Source organism: Pseudorca crassidens, chromosome 17, assembly GCF_039906515.1.
Source record: "Pseudorca crassidens isolate mPseCra1 chromosome 17, mPseCra1.hap1, whole genome shotgun sequence".
NCBI classification, from domain to species: domain Eukaryota; kingdom Metazoa; phylum Chordata; class Mammalia; order Artiodactyla; family Delphinidae; genus Pseudorca; species Pseudorca crassidens.
In genome coordinates, this window is record NC_090312.1 from 35956719 (window position 1) to 35978181 (window position 21463).

General features: G+C 40.5%; 1 protein-coding gene across 2 annotated transcripts in view; it reads right to left on the reverse strand.

The window, feature by feature from the left end:
* GRHL2 (grainyhead like transcription factor 2) overlaps positions 1 to 21463 on the reverse strand; it is a 165416-nt gene that overhangs the window by 34561 nt on the left and 109392 nt on the right. For both annotated transcript variants that reach the window (XM_067711598.1, XM_067711597.1), the window contains exon 9: positions 8012 to 8170. In XM_067711598.1, coding sequence (XP_067567699.1) covers positions 8012 to 8170 — 159 coding nt within the window. The remainder of the gene's footprint in view (positions 1 to 8011; positions 8171 to 21463) is intronic.

The window sequence follows — 21463 nt, forward strand, 5'->3', positions numbered from 1 at the left end:
TATTTTTTTATTTGGCACTTAAATTGTTTCTCTTAACTTTATTTTAAGAATGTGGACTTCAATAAAATGGATAACCTGGAAGAAATGGACAAATTCTTAGAAAGCACAACCTTCCGAGACTAAACCAGGAAGAAACAGAAAATATGAACAGACCAAACAGAAAATATGAACAGACCAATCACAAGCACTGAAATTGAAACTGTGATTAAAAATCTTCCAACAAACAAAAGCCCAGGACCAGATGGCTTCACAGGCGAATTCTATTAAACATTTAGAGAAGAGCTAACACTTATCCTTCTCAAACTCTTCTAAAATATAGCAGAGGAACATGCCCAAACTCATTCTACAAGGCCACCATCACCCTGATACCAAAACCAGACAAAGATGTCACAAAGAAAGAAAACTATAGGCAAGTAACACTGATGAACATAGATGCAAAAATCCTCAACAAAATACTAGAAAACAGAATCCAACAACACATTAAAAGGATCATACACTATGATCAAGTGGGGTTTATTCCAGGAGTGCAAGGATTCTTCAAAATACACAAATCAATCAACGTGATACACCATATTAACAAACTGAAGGAGAAAAACCATATGATCATCTCAATAGATGCAGAGAAAGCTTTCAACAAAATCCAACACCCATTTATGATAAAAACCCTGCAGAAAGTAGGTATAGAGGGAACTTTCCTCAACATAATAAAGGCCATATATGACAAACCCACAGCCAACATCATCCTCAATGGTGAAAAACTGAAACCATTTCCACTAAGATCAGGAACAAGACAAGGTTGCCCACTCTCACCACTCTTATTCAACATAGTTTTGGAAGTTTTAGCCACAGTAATCAGAGAAGAAAAAGAAATAAAAGGAATCCAAATTGGAAAAGAAGAAGTAAAGCTGTCACTGTTTGCAGATGACATGATACTATACATAAAGAATCCTAAAGATGCTACCAGAAAACTACTAGAGCTAATCAATGAATTTGGTAAAGTATCAGGATACAAAATGAATGCACAGAAATCTCTGGCATTCCTACACACTAATGATGAAAAATCTGAAAGTGAAATTAAGAAAATACTTCCATTTACCACTGCAACAAAAAGAATAAAATATCTAGGAATAAACCTACCTAAGGAGACCAAAGACCTGTATGCAGAAAATTATAAGACACTGATGAAAGAAATTAAAGATGATACAAATAGATGGAGAGATTTACCATGTTCTTGGATTGGAAGAATCAACATTGTGAAAATGACTCTACTACCCAAAGCAATCTGCAGATTCAATGCAATCCCTATCAAACTACCAATGGCATTTTCCACAGAACTAGAAAAAAAATTTCACAATTTGTATGGAAACACAAAAGACCCCGAATAGCCAAAGCATTCTTGAGAAAGAAAAACGGAGCTGGAGGAATCAGGTTCCCTGACTTCAGACTATACTACAAAGCTACAGCAATCAAGACAGTATGGTACTGGCACAAAAACAGAAATATAGATCAATGGAACAGGATAGAAAGCCCAGAGATAAACCCACGCACGTATGGTCACGTTATTTTTGAAAAAGGAGGCAAGAATATACAGTGGAGAAAAGACAGCCTCTTCAATAAGTGCTGCTTGGAAAACTGGACAGCTACATGTAGAAGAATGAAATTAGAATACTCCCTAACACCATACACAAAAATAAACTCAAAATGGATTAAAGACTTAAATGTAAGGCCAGACACCATCAAACTCTTAGAGGAAAACATAGGCAGAACACTCTATGACATAAATCACAGCAAGATCCTTTTTGACCCACCTCCTAGAGAAATGGAAATAAAAACAAAAATAAACAAATGGGACCTAATGAAACTTAAAAGCTTTTGCACAGCAAAGGAAACCATAAACAAGATAAAAAGACAACCCTCAGAATGGGAGAAATTATTTGCAAATGAAACAACTGACAAAGGATTAATCTCCAAAACAGACAAGCAACTCATGCAGCTCAACATCAAAAAAAACAAACAACCTAATCCAAAAACGGGCAGCAGACCTAAATAGATATTTCTCCAAATAAGATATACAGATTGCCAACAAACACATGAATGAATGCTCAACATCATTAATCATTAGAGAAATGCAAATCAAAACTACAATGAGATATCATCTCACACCAGTCAGAATGGCCATCATCAAAAAATCTACAAACAGTAAATACTGGAGAGGGTGTGGAGAAGAGGGAACCCTCTTGCACTGTCGGTGGGAATGTAAATTGATACAGCCACTATGGAGAACAGTACGGAGGTTCCTTAAAAAACTACAAATAGAACTACCATACGACACAGCAATCCCACTACTGGGCATATACCCTGAGAAAACCATAATTCAAAAAGAGTCATGTACCAAAATATTCATTGCAGCTCTATTTACAATAGCCAGGACATGGAAGCAACCTAAGTGTCCATCAACAGATGAATGGATAAAGAAGATGTGGCACATATATACAATGGAATATTACTCAGCCATAAAAAGGAATGAAAGTGAGTTATTTGTAGTGAGGTGGATGGACCTAGAGAGTGTCATACAGAGTATGTCATACAGAGTATGTCATACAGAGTAAGTCAGAAAGAGGAAAACAAATACCGTATGCTAACACATATATATGGAATCTAAAAAAAAAAAAAAAGGTCAGAAGAACCTAGGGGCAAGACGGGAATAAAGATGCAGACCAACTAGAGAATGGACTTGAGGATACAGGGAGGGGGAAGGGTAAGCTGGGACAAAGTGAGAGAGTGGCATGGACATATATACACTACTAAACGTAAAGTAGATAGCTAGTGGGAAGCAGCCGCATAGTACAGGGAGATCAGCTAGGTGGTTTGTGACCACCTAGAGGGGTGGGATAGGGAGGGTGGGAGGGAGGGAGATGCAAGAGGGAAGAGATATGGGTACATATGTATATGTATAACTGATTCACTTCGTTATAAAGCAGAAACTAACACACTATTGTAAAGCAATTATACTCCAATAAAGATGTTAAAAATAAATAAATAAATAAAATAAATAAAAATAAGAGATAACTGAGGTGACCACCTAGAGGGGTGGGACAGGGAGGGTGGGAGGGAGACGCAAGAGGGAGGAGATATGGGGATGTATGTATATGTATAGCTGATTCACTTTGTTATAAAGCAGAAACTAACACACCACTGTAAAGCAATTATACTGCAATAAAGATGTTTAAAAAAAAAAAAGAATGTGGCCTTAAACTATTTAAGTTGGCTAAGAAGGTAGTTTGGAGGGATATCTTTAGCTTTTCATAATCTCCAACAGTCATTGTCTCCAAGATCATTCCAAACAAGAATTAATAAAGAGAAAAAAATTCTTAAGGGAATGTGGCTTTATTCTCAAATTTTGAACAATATATAGTCACTGTCTTCAGCAATATAATTCTTGTCTTTCAAAAGATAATGGAAGTAATTAAATACGGATATAAAGATGTAGACGTAAGTACTGATATAGGCACAGCCATATAGCAGATCCTGAATTTTTAAATTCATAAACATATGTATTTCAATAGAAGTATCATAATATCAAAAAAAGGTAGAGAAGGACTTTATCTTCATCTGCAATCTCACAGGTGCATTAATTAGAAATCAAGCTGGGGAACTAAAAATAGTGCAGAATACCATCTGTTTAAAACTCTAGACTGTGACTGGGAAATTTACAGTTTTAAATAGAATAGCTCTTAATTCTTTTGCTTTAGAGGATAATTCAAATTAATCATTTGCATTTACACACCCATTTGAAAAGTGCAAGAATTAAACTTTTTAATTTCCCAGGAGTGAGATTTTGCCTGGATTTTTAAATCAGAGCTACAAATATGATAACAAATTATAGCAAAAAAATTTTGTTTCTAGCTTATCAGAAAAATTAATAGCAGTTAAGGCTAATACACCCTGCTTGTCCCATGAGATTTCTTCCTTATGAGTTTCCTAACACTCAACATTGGGAAACGTAAACTAAAAACTACCCACTAGAAACTCTTTACATCACTAGTTTCTTAGAGTCCCTCTCATTCTAGGGCACAGGTGAACAACAATACAACTCTCTATGTATCTGCATTTTTGCTTTGTTTTGATTTTTAGTATTTATGACCTCAACACTTGAAAAAAAATAATTATATGAGTATCCCTTAAGCCCTCTCTTTCCTACTTTCAATTCCAACTATGACATAAAGGTAAATGGATTGCCCAGGGCCTCCATTCAATCCTTCCCTCCCTTTCTCCTTGATCCTAATCTTTCTCGTCCCTTCCAAGAAGGAGATTCACTGAGGGGAATTCTACCATCTCCCTTGAAACTTCTGGAATAAAATAAGGAATTCAAATTGTTTAAACGTTCTCCCACATGTAGTTTAAAAATTCCACGTTGTACGTCATTTGAAAATGCTTTCTTAATGTTTAATATGCTGAATTAAAGATATAAGGAGTAGGAGTTTGGAATCAGATGTGGATTTGCATCCAGCTCCTCTGCTTTTTCACCGTGTGACTCTGGCGAGTTACTTGTGCTCGCTGGCAGGTTTCTCTTCTACACAACAACCGTGTCTTACTGACTTAACTGTGTCTCCTCTGTATCGTGGGGGCTGCCTAACTGCCCCCGAGAGAGCTGTGCTGCTCTGACGAGTAGCACTAACTGAAGTCATTATGACCTGAAAGGCTATTGAGATTTTAGAGACACTGCTATGCCACATGTCCCTAAACTCAGTGCAGTTCTAGTTAATGTGTTTCCTTCTCTTTTCTCATGACCATCTCTGCCTCTGTTCACAGAGGCCCACTTCTTCCTACTCTCTATCTCTGCTAAACTACAACTCGGACATTTTAATGGCGTGGTAGATCTTTGATCTACATCTGACTGTAGCACCTTTAAGAGTGCTGGCAATTCTGAATTAGCCACTAACCTCTTTTTCCCCTTCCTCTCCTCTCCCCGGGACCTATCTGAACTCACCCTTTTACGTCCAGTTAACACCTATAAGCAGTTGCCAGCTTATTCTATTTTTCATATTCTCTCCCCACCCTACCCAATTTTTAAATAATTGTACTATGTCTACACTGTCAGAACATATCACATTGCCATTACTGTCTTTCCCATCATTTAGAATTAGATCCAAGGTAAGTATACACATAATGCTCACCATCAGTCCTTTTATCAATGTCTTTACAGTCATACTGGTGTCTAAAGCTTGTTCTTTAATAGATTCCTCAAGAAGAAATATTCCCTGGATTTTTTGATTGCTTGTTTGTTCGTTGGTGGTTTTATTTCTTTGTTTTATTTTGTTTTGCTTTTGCCTGTCATCTTTATAATTGAAAGTCAGCTTGGCTGGATATAAAATCCTTGGCTCACATTTTCTTTATTTGATTACTTTAAATATCATTGTCTTCTGACAGGGTGTTGCTGTTGAAAAGTTTGACGATAAAAGTTTCCTTACAGGGCTTCCCTGGTGGCGCAGTGGTTGAGAGTCCGCCTGCCTATGCAGGGGACACGGGTTTGTGCCCCGGTCCGGGAAGATCCCACGTGCCGCGGAGCAGCTGGGCCCGTGAGCCATGGCTGCTGAGCCTGTGCGTCCGGAGCCTGTGCTCCGCAACGGGAGAGGCCACAACAGTGAGAGGCCCGCGTACCGCAAAAAAAAAAAAAAAAAAAAAAAAGTTTCCTTATAAATGACTCCTTATCTACTATAAAATAGATGGCTAATAGGGACCTACTGTGTAGCACAGGGAACTCTGCTCAGTGCTCTGTAGTAGCCTATATGAGAGGAGAGTCTGGAAAAGAGTGGATATATGCATGTGTATGGCTGATTCACTTTGCTGTGCACCTGGAACTAACACAACATTGTGAATCAACTATATACTCCAGTAAAAATTAGTTTAAAAAAATAAATGACTCATTGTCTATTTTATTTTTCTTAGATGCTCAAAGAATTTTTTTTTTAAAGACACCAATTGTACTTGAACATTTGTTACTTTTTCTTTTTAATTTATTTATTTATTTTTGGCTGTGTTGGGTCTTCGTTTCTGTGCGAGGGCTTTCTCTAGTTGTGGCAAGCGGGGGCCACTCTTCATCACGGTGTGTGGGCCTCTCACTATCACGGCCTCTCTTGTTGCGGAGTACAGGCTCCAGACGCGCAGGCTCAGTAGTTGTGGCTCACGGGCCCAGTTGCTCCACGGCATGTGGGATCTTCCCAGACCAGGGCTCAAACCCGGATCCCCTGCATTAGCAGGCAGATTCTCAGCCACTGCGCCACCAGGGAAGCCCTCAAAGAATATTTTTAAAGTCATCCTGGGTCAACTTTCCCAGATGCATGGTAGCCCATTTAAAAATGTATACTTTTCCTGATTTATCATTTTTAGCATTTCTTCTGTTCCATTGTTTTAGCTTTCTTCCTGAAAGATACATATTATACGTCTCTTGGATCATCTTTACCTCTCTTCTTTATCTATTATTTTCTCTGAATTGTTTCTTCATTTCTTCTGATTTTTAAGATTTTGCTGTTTTCCAACTTTTATTTCTATTAAGGCATTCTCTTTTCTTATTCACTCTTGTGTTGCTTGTAGTGTAGTCTTTTCTTCTGAAATATTTTAATCTTTCACTTCTAAATTCTTTCCTGAATTCTACCATCTCTTTTCAGATCATTCTGTTCTCCAAACACCTCATGTCTAAGTTTTTCAAACTGTGATTTATGCTGCTCTTTATAATTTCCATGATTTTGTTAATTTCAAAATTTTAAAATTATGTTAATTTTAAGCCCATTTTTGGAACATTAGGCTATAGGTTTCACCTGTTTTGTGGGCATGTCTTTCTGGCACGCATCCACTGTCCACAGGAAGTCAGTCTGATCTTAATTATTTTTTTCATGAGACTGTATGGGATTCAACTGTTTTTCTTTTCTGCTGGTCATTTCTAAGTGAAATGAGAGAACTAGGATAATTCTTTTAGCTTCATGGCTCTCATGCTCCTGCTTCAGTTGTGTTCACAAAGTGATAAAAGAAAATAGTCCTGTATTTCCTGAGATCTGCCTACTCTGTATCTTTTCCCCTCTTCCTTTTTATTTGGAACTTCTCTTTCCTTCGAACCTTTGTTTTTGTTTTTGTTCAACTCAACTTGGATTCTACTCCCAGCAGCCTCTTCTCAGAGCAGGATTTTATCCTACCAGGGAGCTTCAATTTATAACTTTCCAGAGTTTATAGAGCCCAGAACACTTCAATGTTCTGTCCCCTTGCACCCACCAGTAAATTGAAGTCTGTACAATCCATCCCCTCCCACCCTAGTTTCACACACAGTCCTCTGATGGCCCATTTCTCTCTCTGGTACCATGGGTCACTTTGGTAGGTTCCCTGTTCTTTGGTCATCAAGTGGGCCCACTACTTTCTCTCACAATGCCGACATCACACAGGTCTTGAAATTGTTGATGCTTGGTCCCATTCACATTTGGGATTTTGTAAGGGTCTCTTGTCACATAATCATGGGATTTTAATCTTTGCCATTTTAATTGCTCTGTCTTTTATGAGGGGTTTCAAAAAGATTCAAAAACTACATCTTCTGCTGAAGCATGTTTGCTAATGAACTTATTTTAGAGGTGCCATTTCCATTCCAAAAGGCTCTAGCTGAGACCCGAATTAACCCATAAATTAATAGCGGTTACATTGATATGTTCTGGGACAGGATCTATATATCCACTAAAAACAATCTATTATTTCAGTTATCTAACTGAATCAGACTCATAGCACAGTGCAATGGCAATCAGTCATTAAATTAGCAGTAGAATGATTGACTGAAAAGAAAAAATACAGTTGATTGATGACTCCCTAGATATCTAATAGGAACTGAGAATGAAAGATTACCACTCCCACTGTGATTAGTAAGTGATTATTTTGACACCACTAGACAAGAGAAGGTGACAAGGGGGAAATGTCATTAAAGCAATATCTAATAACAAAAATACCTTTATGACAAACTGTCATCTTTACTCACTTTGTCGCAGAAGACCTTGATCTGGCAATAAGCTCTATGAATGGGTTTATTGCTACGATTATTATAACTGTATGTATCAATCTGAATCATCAAAGGAAGTCCTTTCACTCCTTTTTGGGAGGAGAAATCTGTACTCAGGCAATTCACAGTGATGAAAATCTGAGGGAGGAAGAAAGAAAGGAAAAAGTTCACAAGTCACCGTAAAAAAGATCTATTTAAAAAAAATGCATAAGCCTTAGACTTAAAGTCAAAATATTAAATAAACCTATAAGGACAACTGAAGAATATTTGGATATTCTCACATAAAAACTTATTAAACACATATAACATGATTTATTATATAATTTATAGTTATAAATTTATAAAAATTTTTCTTTTAGACTTAATCTCGAAACAGACAATTTAAATTACTTCTCTTTAACTATATTAGCAAAGTCTTACTTATTTTTCAAACATGCATAAGTTAGCTGGGTAAAATGCTATCTCCTCAATGTATTAAAGCTGTCACTTCTAATAATTGTATCAGTTTCTCTAATCTCTGACCTGTGAGATAAAAAAAAAAAAAGCTACACAACACCTTCCTTTGCACCTTATTGCACTGAAACATAGTTATTTGTTTACACATTTGTCTTTCCTATTTGTATGAGAGTATGAGACTTGAGACAATTTCTTATTATTTTTGTATTACTGGTACTTAATGTAGTGCCTGGCAGAGAATAAGCATTGAATAAACATCTGATGAATGAGGTCAACGAGTTTATCTAGAAAGCCCACTAGATTGGGAGTCAAAAAGCCCCAGGTTTTAGTCCCAACTCTAATATTAAGCAGACTTCAGGCAAGTCACTTCTTGTCTTTGGTTTTCAATTTTCCCTTTAAATCATTTTTAAATCCCTCCCTGAAGAACAGAATATAAATACTAAGAAACTTTCATGTTAGTGAAAAAGTAAAAGCAGGGCTGGCAGAGGTAAGACACAGAACAGGAGGAAGGACAGGTAGTAAAGTCACTAGCATCCTCATCTTACATCACGAGATAGCAAGAAAGACAACAAAAGTGACATGAATCCGAAAAAATGGAAACTCAAGCAAATAATTAAAGATTATAGCACTGCCCAACAGAACTAAAAATAATAATTTTATTACAAAATATTGGCAGGAATAGAAGGAGAAGCACAAATGACTAAATTTATCCTCCTTTTCTATAGTGTGTAGATGTCAATATATACCATTTAAAGTTGATTTATCACGGACTAGGGATATGAGGACAGCACCTAGATTTATGTGGTAACTACATGAATAGTAAGAGGCAGTCTCTGGGAAAAAACAGGCATACTATAGTATATCCTTGATACTATTTCCATTTAATACCATGTGCATTACTTCTATTTAACAGAAAACTTTAAACTCACTGTTTTAGAACTGTACAGTTATTTATCCTGAAAACCATTTCATTGGATGTATTATCTGACTCTTGTTTTATTTCATCCCCTTGGAATTTTTATTCACCTTCAAACCCTTGACCTGAAGCCTTTCGTATCACAGCAACACCCCAGAGAAGAACCCTGCAGAAAGCAAAGAGCCACTGCCATGAGCTGCATTTTAAAGGCCATTCAACTTTCTGACCTAATTCATTTTAAGTCCTATGCCTGTAGACCTTTGGTAATTTATACAACCAGATCTCTCATTTTTAGTGCTATATCTACATAAAGATCATTTTAATCATTTAATTTTTGAGCCCCTTACTTGGCCACGAGAAACACATTAGCAGGGCACCACATCAGTAGCAGTCAAGGCCAGATACAGATACAGGTTTCAGTGACATGCTAATCACAATAACTGTGGACACCATGCCACAGGGTCTCACTTCTCCAGCTGCATCTGAAAATGAGTGCCTAAAGATGATCTAACGTCGAATACGGTCATTTTATTCATTCATTTCTTTTATTCATTCCTTCTATAAATATCAACACAAGTCCACAGTAGGTCAAACAATTAGAAACTGGGGATACAGAAGAAAGCAGATCCCAGCCTCGTGAAGCTGACAGTCCAAGGGGAAGGCCAATGAGTAATCCAGCAACGACCAACACAGGGTGGTCAGGGCTCCCCTGAGAGAGATGAGTACAGAGGCCATGAGAACACAGAACAGAGCACTGAACTTGGAGGACACAAGTGAAATACAAAACCCACAGAGACACTGGGCTAAGACCAGGGATTCCATAAATATCTGTTTATTATTTAGGAATGGTAAAGACAAAGAGTAACTACAGACGCAAATGTCAAATGATTTAGGAGAGCTGAGTGATGAAGACCGCTCAGAAAGAATACGCCATGTTTCTTATGCCTGTTTCTCCTACCGAACTTCCAGGGTAAAAGTCGACAGAAAATGCTGTCTACTGCTCCTGGAGATGCCCCAACCGCAGAGAACATTCATTCATGCCACAGATATTTTTAAGTATCTACCACGTCCCTGAGACTGTGCTAGTTACTAGCACAGATGCACCAGTTATGGTCCCTGCAATCACAGAAGCTGGAGGCTAGATGGGAAAGGAAGACAACACGATGGTGCTCTAAAGATGACAATAGCTTCATTAAACCCCGATCATTAGGTCAAAAAATAAAAGCATACTTTTCTGGGAACACTTGACTTCTTTTATTGTTATTGTCATTACTGACAATGGGGTTATCTTGGCCAGAAGCTATACATAAATACAGCTTTATGTCAGCAAATCAAATGATCACTCTGGGATCAAATGACGTGGTTGTTCCTACCTAGGGCTACGTATTTCATGTAGAAATCTTCCAACATGTTGGTGATTGTAATCCACAGGGTCCTCAACCAGACTAGTTTTTTTCCCTCACCCTCATAAAGCCTGCCTAGTCCTGCAGAAGCCAGAAGAGAAAAGTGTTCTGTATTTCCTAAGCTAATAGGATTCATGGTTGGGCTTACTGATACATCCATACGTCACTCAGACAGGCAGGAAGCAATATTAATTGTGGCCTTGTCAGCTCCAAGTCTCAATTAAGAAAGCTTAGCTGATGGAACATGTATTTTTATAAGGGCCACTTGAGCAGGACAGATCCATTGAAATAACAGATGCTTACTGGCAATACCCTACAATACATACACGAAATCCTCCTTGGAGGAGCTGTTACGATCAGCCATCCAGTAGACAAGGTCTACACACTGGACTCTAGGAGACACTTAGACTAAGGTCCTCGTAATGGAGAAAGGCCCTTAGAAGGAGATCCAGTGGGCCTTCTTTGCTTCATGGCATCCTAATTCCATAAAAAGTAAACAACACGAGAATCCGCCTTCTCTGCTACACTGTGTTGCCAGCTCCCAGAGTTATCCTACAAGCAGGGATTTTATAATAGGGCTGGCACTGCTTTCTTCTTGCCTGGCTGTCCGACCCAATAGCGAAGCACAGTCTATGTGCCTGATGATATCAATCACAGTCTCGCTGTGCTGCACTTAAAACCTGAATGGTTGAACTTTAACTGCAATTGCGGGGGTTGGGAAGGCATGGAAGGCCATTAACTAAAACCTCGGGTTGGGACTGATAAGCATTAATTTGTTTCATCTTGCAAACCCAACCATGTCTGAGCTCCATACCCAGCAGGCAAATGTGACAACACATTTCTTGGAAGTTTATCTACAAAGCGCTGTCTGTGAATATGTATTACAGAAACTTAGGGAAAAGGTATGCTTTCCCTCACCAACGTTCATCCAAACGCCAAGCACAGAAAGTTCTTTTTAACTTTAGCACAAGCCCTAATTATGTAAAGAAATGCCATGAACAATTGGTCTGCCAACCAAGAGTTATGAATGTTATTTTCCTATCATTCTTACAGCACATAATTTATTTTTTAGAAAAATTTTAATTGAATCAGGTGTATCCAGGCAGATAATAGATACAATTTTAATTCTGTCATTGGTTCAAAGACTGATTCAGATAGAAAGAGCATTTGTATTCCAGAAATAGAGGCAGTCTCATGAAAACTGATGATTTTTAATAAAATCATTCTTTGACACGTGAATTGCAATTCCCATTTTGTAGTTCCTACACAAGAAAAGTGACTTTACCCAGGTTATAATACCTCTCAGTTGTGCATTATGTGTGTAGTAAGATTTATTAAAACGAACACAGTATTTGTCTTTCTCTTGCTAACACATATATATGGAATTTAAGAAAAAAAAATGTCATGAAGAACCTAGGGGTAAGACATGAATAAAGACACAGACCTACTGGAGAATGGACTTGAGGATATGGGGAGGGGGAAGGGTGAGCTGTGACAAAGCGAGAGAGAGGCATGGACATATACACACTACCAAACGTAAGGTAGATAGCTAGTGGGAAGCAGCCGCATAGCACAGGGAGATCAGCTCGGTGCTTTGTGACCACCTAGAGGGGTGGGATAGGGAGGGTGGGAGGGAGGGAGATACAGAGGGAAGAGATATGGGAACATATGTATATGTATAACTGATTCACTTTGTTATAAAGCAGAAACTAACACACCATTGTAAAGCAATTATACCCCAATAAAGATGTTAAAAAAAAAAAACAAATACAGATTAATGGGCTTTAGAATTGCTGCATTAACTTGATTATTAACTCCCAAGAGTTTTTCTGAGAGCTTGCCATTAAAACAAATAGGCCAATCTTGATTTACAAAGCAGTTTGGGATTTAAAAAATCATAAGGTCCATGATTTGATGGAAATTGTTTATTTTCCTCTTTAAACAATTGCAATTTGTATTTTCAACAAGATCCTCTGATTAGAGACTAAGAAAGCTACTTATTTCCTAAGGTTGAGACTCTTAAGAGCTCATTTACAAGAAATCGCACACACATTAGCCTCCAAATTACAGACATGGCACATAGCAAGAAACCAGCATTTTCACTGTAAAATGCAAACAATATATTAATACGTTAAGTGTGCTCTTGCCAGTTTCCATACTCTATTTTCTTTCTGGTTCTTAGAATTACTAAAGACCTTATAGATGGTTTTCTCACATTTCAGCATTTTTTCCCATTTATATGATTGCATTTGGTACAAATGCAAAGCTAAATTGAGACAGAAAGACAAACTAAAAGTAAATAATATTAACATATGAAATCTCAGTCTTGGGCAATTATTCATTTTCTCCATGCGTTAATTCATCAAATATTTATCAAATATCTTCTCTCTGTGCCTGGCATCATGCTACGAGGTGGGACACAAGAATACTGAGATTCCCTGCCCTCAGAGAATTTGTGATTTTGTTGAGGATCTAAGAAACTCCTAGATTTCCTGACACTTCCATTATATAGACAGAGCTCCTTTAGGGAATGATTTAAAACCTGAGAATAGATTTCTTCCTTTTCTCCTACAGATACTGCGGGTGTGCACAGATACACTTCCGGCTTACTCACGTATTCTACCACATTTTCCATATTCCTTTAGTACTCAGTATTCTCCATTGCCAGAACATGCCCAGCTTGTTCGCCGTTGCCAGTCTTTGCTATGTGCTGTGCCCTCTACCCCCAAGGCTTCCCCCAGGATCATCACTGCCCGCTCCTTCTTCTCGTTCAGGTTTCAGTCCAATGGTCACTCTTCAGCAATCCCCACCTTGGCCATCTAGAGCTGTCTTCGTCCTCCTTCTCCCACCTCTGCCCGTGACGAGTAGCACACGCCCTACCGTGCTGCTCTTTTCTGGTTGCCTCATAGGACTGAACATTATTTCGATTTATCTTGTTTCTCTGTTTAGTGCTTAATTATCTGTCTGCTCCATGCGACTCTAAACACATAAGAGGAGGGCCCTTGTCTGCCTCAAGCCCACTCTACTCCCAGTGCCAGGCCCATGGGAGATACTCAACAAATATCTGTCCAACGAATTAAGAGAAAATTACTTTTCTAAATACACATTTCCCTCTTTTTCCATGTTCTTGCTTTCATAAGCAAAACATCCTAAGAGTCAGGACTGCTCTGTGTAGCTGAAGTTGTCAAGATAATACAGCAGAGTTAGCTGCTCTGACCACGTTTATCCTCAAAAAAATGTTATCTATCTGTATATCAACAAACACAAGTCAAGCACCAATTATATAATCAGTATGAATGTATGTATGTACATATGCATGTATGTATTGATACATGTATATATGCTACTGAAGATGCTACATACAGATGGTACAGGAGATATAGAAATCTATGGTAGGGCCCTGCCGTCAAGGAAGAGGGGAGATATAACATCTCTCAGTACACTGGTGGGGTGTATAGAAGTAGGAACTAAGTTGAATATCTCAGGCTGTACGTACTGTAAGAACTTGAAAAAAAGGAGAGAGCTCAACAAGGGAAGATTTCCTATAGGTGTCCTGAGCTAGAAAAATGAGAGATGGAGAAGAAAGTGCATCCTGGCTCTCAAAAGAGGGAAGAGACCAGCCTAGTGGGAGGCTCAGAGGGGGCCTGAAAAAAGGCCGTTGGGGAGAGAAGAGGCCAACCAAGATGCTTGCATCACCGTGATCAGGTCAGGAACACTGGATGAGGTCAAGGGTGTATCACTGAGGCCAAGGGCAGATAGAACTGTGGCCCCAGTATCCAGCGTCCAAGTTACCAAGAGGACAGAGTGAGCACTAAGAAAAGACCACCAGGATCAGAAGTAGAGGGTCTGCGCCCCTTCTGGAGGCCAGACTCCTGGAGGGAAGGACAGGAAGCTAGACTGCTGGGGCGAGGGAACCAGGCCACCAAGATGGAGAGGGAGAACCTCGGCTGGGGAGTCTGGCAGAGGCAGGAGGCTGGGCAGGAACACGGGCAGCAGGGCCACGCACAGGTGTTCTTCCAGGATGGACAAGGTGTTCACACAGCACGAGAGGATGAACGTAAGGCTACGGAAGGAGGCTCTGTGGGAGCTAAGAGCCCCGGAAGCAGGGATTAAATGGGATCGACTCACAGGAGAAGTTTTGTAAGAGGAAAGAGCGTTCTGTGAAGCTGGAGGGCGAAATGAGAGAAAGCACAGCAAGAAAAAAAAAGGTACAGGAGACTCAAAATTACGTCCCTGGTGCAAATCCTGACACTATGGCCTTGGACTAATGGCACCGTTCTGGGCCTCATTTGCCTCATCTTTTAAATAGGCATAACAATCCCTAGCTTGCTACTGTGACACTTTAAAATGAGATCACGTTTTTTGTTTTGTTTTTTGGTTTTTTTTGCAGTACGCGGGCCTCTCACTGTCGTGGCCTCTCCCGTTGCGGAGCACAGGCTCCGGACGCGCAGGCTCAGAGGCCATGGCTCACGGGCCCAGCCGCTCCGCGGCATGTGGGATCCTCCCGGACCGGGGCACGAACCCATGTCCCCTGCATCGGCAGGCGGACTCCCAACCACTGCGCCACCAGGGAAGCCCCTGAGATCACATTTTTAAACTGTAAAGTGCTACGAAAATCTGTGGCAGCTTCCTGTGCCCACCATGATCTCCATCTTCTCAGATGCCCGGTCACCCAGCCAGCCCTACTCTCTGACTCCAAGCGCCTCCTCAGCCCCACGGCACAGTCCGCAAAGCCCCATACATATTACCTCCCCAGCTGTGCCATGAGGCTCGCCTCCTCAGCGTCCCCCTGGCCCCCAGTTCAAGCTCTCCTTCCTACCAGACTACTCTGAGAGCTTCCCGTCCGGACTCTCTCTCAAGGCATTTTGTGATGTTCTCCCCAAATGATTCCGAAGTAGATTAGTTATATTCACAGAACTCGAATAGAGAGATCTCTTATGAAGGTGAATTGATTTTTAAAACATAAAATCTATCTCTGTGGGACACTTTCAAGGGGGAGAGTCACACGCTTTGGTGGGGAGAGAACAAGGGCGAACTCTCTCGGGCAGAACCTTCATTGCTCTGCCAATGGCCAGTCTCTGCCACTCAGCTCTGTCACCTGAACAGGTCTTGTGAAACAGCACCTCAGGACAAGGAAAAATGTGGACATTGTGTAACAATGGGTTGGCCTGTTTCATAAATAATGAGCTCTCAGTGGGAGGAAGAATTTACGCAGAGATTGAAAGAGACACTCACTCAAATGTCTGATCATTTGTTATTATTTTAAACCTTTTTCTGTTCATGTTTAATACTTAAAACTTGTTTTGAGCTCGTAATATCTGAATCTAGCACAAAGTTCAAAAGGGCAAACACGGAAACCACACCCCCTCCCCCGCCAGCATTGTTCCCCAACCAACAGCTTCTTGAGTATCCTTCACACTTTCTTGTGCATCCTTCTAGAAACAAGCTATGCAAATTCATATCCTTTTCCTTTCTATACAAATGGTAGCACAGTAAACACACAGTTCTGCAGCCTGCTTTTTCCACTTGACAAGATATTTTGAAGACAGCTTTTTCTTTTTCTTTTTTAAAAGAACCATGATTATGGAATAACAATGTCTTTACCATGAGGCTGTTTCTAGTCTTTTCATCTTGTAAACGATGCTGCAATGCATGCTTTCAACATGAGCACATATAAATCACTGGCTGTAAGTAAAGGCCATGTCACCGACTATTTTGAATCTGACTTAGGACTTCACTATTCTACCGAGATTGCTTTCTTCCCGGTCAGCCTTCTCAGTAGCATCCTTATAAGCAGGGGTTTGCAACCAGGAGGCCCTGTTACAACATGTTAAGACTCTGCCCCCTGGGCGTTTCCAATGCAGTAGGTCTGAGGTCGGAGGTCCCAGCATCTGCGTTTCTAACAATTTCCCAAGTTGCTGCTGCTGCTGTTTGTGGAGGCTCAGGCTGTGAGAAACCACTGCCTACAACACCCATTTCACTGGCCACTTCCTCCTCTCCCCATCCTTCTGTCCTCTCCTTCCCGACCACACTTTCCTTCTCTTCCCCTACCTCCCCTAAATGGGTGGGTCTAAAGTTCCCACCTTGACCCTCTTTCACCCACCCTCCAATTCTCTCCGCGGCATCTCACCCCTTCTCCTGGCCTCTCTCCTCCCCTCCTTACAGCCCACTTGAAATTCCCTCCCGAGCTCCACCACTCCCAGCTCTTCTTCTGCGGCCAGTCTCTGCACCTGTGAGCGCCCCGTCCTTCCACCTGGCTCCCCTTTCCAACCCACACTCGTCTAAATTCCACCCGACCCTTAAGACACAACTCCCTCCCGTGCCACACCCTCCCTCGAGCCTTCCCTGATCCCACAGAATGGCGCCCTCTCTACATGCTGAAGTCTTTAGTAGAGAAAAGTGTGTGTGTGTGTGTGTGTGTGTGTGTGTGAGAGAGAGAGAGAGAGAGAGAGAGAGAGAGAGAGAGAGAGAGAAGAGAAAGCAAATCTGGCAAAAGACTGACAATGAGTCAATCTAGGTGAAGGGTATGTGGTAAGAACTGTATTATTCTTTCAACTTTTCATTTGCAATTTTTTACACAAGAAATTGGGAAAATATTTTTAAACAGAAAACGTAATAGAAATGTTTTATAAAAATAAAAACAAATTAAAAAATGAACTTATTTACAAAACCGAAATAGACTCACAGACATGAAAAACAAACTTATGGTTACCAAAGGGGACGGCAGAGCAGGGGGCAGGATGGGGGGCAGGGGAGGGATGAATTAGGAGTTTGGGATTAACATATACACGCTACTATATATAAAATAGATAACCTACAAGGACCTACTGTATAACACAGGGAGTTATATATCTTCTAATAACCTATAATGGAAAAGAATCTGAAAAAAAAAAATATATATATATATAACTGAATCACTTTGCTGTACACCTGAAACTAACACAACATGGTAAATCAACTATACTTCAATTTAAAAAATGGTTTAAAAAAATAAAGTTACCAAAAAGCTCCGGGCTACTAATCTAGTAGGTAGATGCTTATTTGTGCTCAAGAAAATAAATCTTTTTATGTTGTGATTAAAAAAATAAAATAAAATAAAAAACAGGGCTATCTCCCTTTCCAGAACTCTCCTGGCCCTTTAATTCTGTTTTCATTACAGTCTTTGTCACTTTCTTCCTCATATTACAGTCACTTACAGATATGTCTGAGTTCTCGGCCCAGCCAAAATGTCCTCTGAGAGCGGCAGACACTCTGCTTGGCTGGTGTGTCTGTAAATTCCCACTGCCTGGCCCAGCACGTGATGTACAGCAGGCAAGCTGCTTGGAGGGGATGACTGCGCCTTTGCCACAGATAATACAGAAGATACTATGACTACCTCCTCCCAAGATGAAAAAGCACTATGGAAAGAGCACATGCTTCAGACAGACATTCCCAGGGTGGGAATCCCAGCTCTGCTGTGCATTCGCTGTGTAAGCTCTCTGGACTTCAACCTCTCCATTATTTAAATGAAAAATGATATCCACTTAAAGTATGAATATTGCATAAGGTATATAAAGCACCTGGCAGAGTGCCTGGTATATGGTAATCACTGAATAAATACTAGCCATGGTACACACACGCACACACACACACACACACACGTCAGTCTATGAAATCCAAGTATGCGATCTCAGTCTCTGTATACACACAACAGTTGATACATGTGAGTTACAGAGCCCTCGGCAGAATTCAGGCCAGAAACCATGGATACTCCACATTCTAACAAAAGATCAAGCCGTAGGTAGCTTGGATGAGATGGTTTCCAAAGATTATTCCTTCTGTATATGAATTAACTCCAGCTTTATAGCTTTTCCTGCCATCCATTACCTTATAAAACTGGAGCAAAGGCGTGGCTTTAAGTTCAATACCAAAGACTCCAGCAAATGTTTACCTTTCCCTTTTAAAGCTTCCTTCACCCACACCACGCCCCAGCAAACACATAAAAATGCCATTTGCCCTGCTTTGCGGTGTGTATCTCAACCTTTCAAGACCCCTCCCAGGAGCCTTCCCCACCCCTTCTTTACTCTGGAGAGCATGGAAGATGCCCTATAATATTCTCTATTCTGCCATATGATGACCTGCTGAAACCTGGGCTCTATTTAGTCAAAACATTAGGATATAACTTCTTCTCTATCAGTAATATCCATCAACTCCACTGCATCCTGGACTGTCTTGTAAGCAGAAAGTGGACTCCCTGGACTGCTGATGGGAGGTGGAGGTCAGGGAAACAAACTGGGTCATGAACCCACAGGGCACTCAGGAGTATGGCTTCCTTTGGCCGGTCCTTTGGGTACTCTTTTCATCTTGAAAATCAATATTTACGCATCTCCCCTTCTCCCTGGTGACCAACACTGGAGTTTGGCAGAAAGAGAATACAGTCCATTTAGAAGCATCCCCTTGGAAGCCGTGATTCGTCAAGACTAACGAAACTGTAACTTTCTAAAGCACTTTGCTTGACACACACAGTGGAGCCCCATAAAAACTGATTAAATCTTTTAGACCGAAAAGAAATGTTGAGGGAGAGAGAAAAGGAAGGAGGGTGAGATAAATTTGGGACAATTTTAATGGTTCTGCTGTGATTTGGTACTAAATGTCAAAACAGTCTTTCAATGAGCATTAACATATTTTCCACAAAGAGAGACTGAATAATTTACAGGGTACAAGAAGGTTAGAACACTTACATTTTCTCTAGTTTACTGCCTTTACATAGGCTGTGATCAAAGCACTGCCATTTGCACCATCCTGTCTTTGAAGCTACTAACATTGACATCTGAGGACTGAGGGGCTGTTTCCTGCCCCTTAGCAACTGATAGAGTAAAGAGCTAGGTTTGGCTTGCTGACCACTTGTTGTACCTTGAAAAGACAGCACTGGGAAGAGAACGGGCTGAACCACACAGGAAGAAAAGGAAGAAACCTGGACTTAACATGACAGAAGTAAGTCACCCGATATGAGAGCTTTATGTATGTCTCACAATATGAAGCAATTCATGACACGGGCCCCATCAAATGCCCTTATGTCCAGGGCAGCTGCAGGGCAGTGCTGGGGCATTCAATCAACTTCATTTTCTTCCTTAAGGACAGAATTGCAAATCTGGAAGAGAACTTTTTACTCCCAACTTTCACTTTTGCTTTCCTGCTCAGCCAGCTGATTCCTCTTAGCACACCCATGTTTCCATCCCTCAGACTGGGTCTCAGTTCTCAAATGACATCTCCTTGGTATTAGTGCAAAATCAGACACAGAGGCAAAAATAGGCAAAAATATTAAGGGAAATGGGGCCTAGAGGGAATATCAACATGCATCCTCTCATCTGGCATTTTCTCTCAATTTAAAAAATTACATGGAAACTGAATCACTGCGCTGTACACCAGAAACTAACAAAACACTGTAAATCAACTATACTTCAATAAAAAAAATTACATGAAAATCTCTTTTTTTTTTTTTTTTTTTTTTTGCGTTACGCGGTCCTCTCACTGCTGTGGCCTCTCCCGCTGTGGAGCACAGGCTCCGGACGCACAGGCTCAGCGGCCATGGCTCACGGGACCAGCCGCTCCGCGGCATGTGGTATCCGCCCGGACCGGGGCACGAACCCGTGTCCCCTGCATCGGCAGGCGGACTCTCAACCACTGCGCCACCAGGGAAGCCCGAAAATCTCTTTTGTAAATGCAATTCATTTATAGCATCCAAAGGGATCCAAAGTGAGAGGAATCTAAATATAAAATAAATATTGCTTACGTGTAAATGTTTACTTCCAATTTACCAGCTTGGTAAATATGGGTTTTCATTTACTGTATTTCTTAAGTTGCAAACGTAAAGCAGGGAGCCATTGTGTACCTTCTGCAACCTTCATTTTCTCGAATAATAACTGTCATCCTTGCTTCGAATTTTTTCATGCTGTGCTTCCTACATGGTATGGCAAAAAAGAGCAAGGAACAGTCTTCACTGTTCATAACAGGAAAAAACCAAAGCATAAAAGTGTACAGAAATAATGTAAATGAGTGGGAAAATGAAATTCAGGATACCAGGAAAAGGAGCTAGAGAGAAGTGGGGAAAATGGAGAATACATGTGTAAGGTATGGAGGAGAAAACGCTGCTATGCCTCAGAGCTGCACTATTAGAAAGCATGCACTGATCTTCAATTAACACAGAGCGAGGTCATAATTAGGCCAATGAGATCACTAATGTTAGGCTAATACACACACACTCAGTTGAAGAGGGCAAGGGATCCAAACAGTCCTCACTCCCCTATGCATTCTGGTCAATAATATGTATGACATCAACCGGGAATGTACCAGGGCAACCAAAGACATGGATAGGAAGAGACCTTTGTGCTGGAAGTGTTGGGTCAGCGGGCCCATCTTTGTTGGTGGGGATGGGGGAGATGGGTGGCAAAATCAGGGTGACTTGATAGAATTGCTTTGCTCAAGGAAATGAGATTCATTTGATTTCTTGCTTCCTAGGTTGTACCCTATACATTTCTTTGAGAAGGAAAGTCATAGCATTCTTTGGTCTAAAAAAAATTATAGATATCCCTCTGTTGGGATGGTTTAAGAACATGGACTCTGGACTCAGAGGGACATGGTTCAAAGTCCACCTTTTCCACTTGCCCAGTCTTGCAG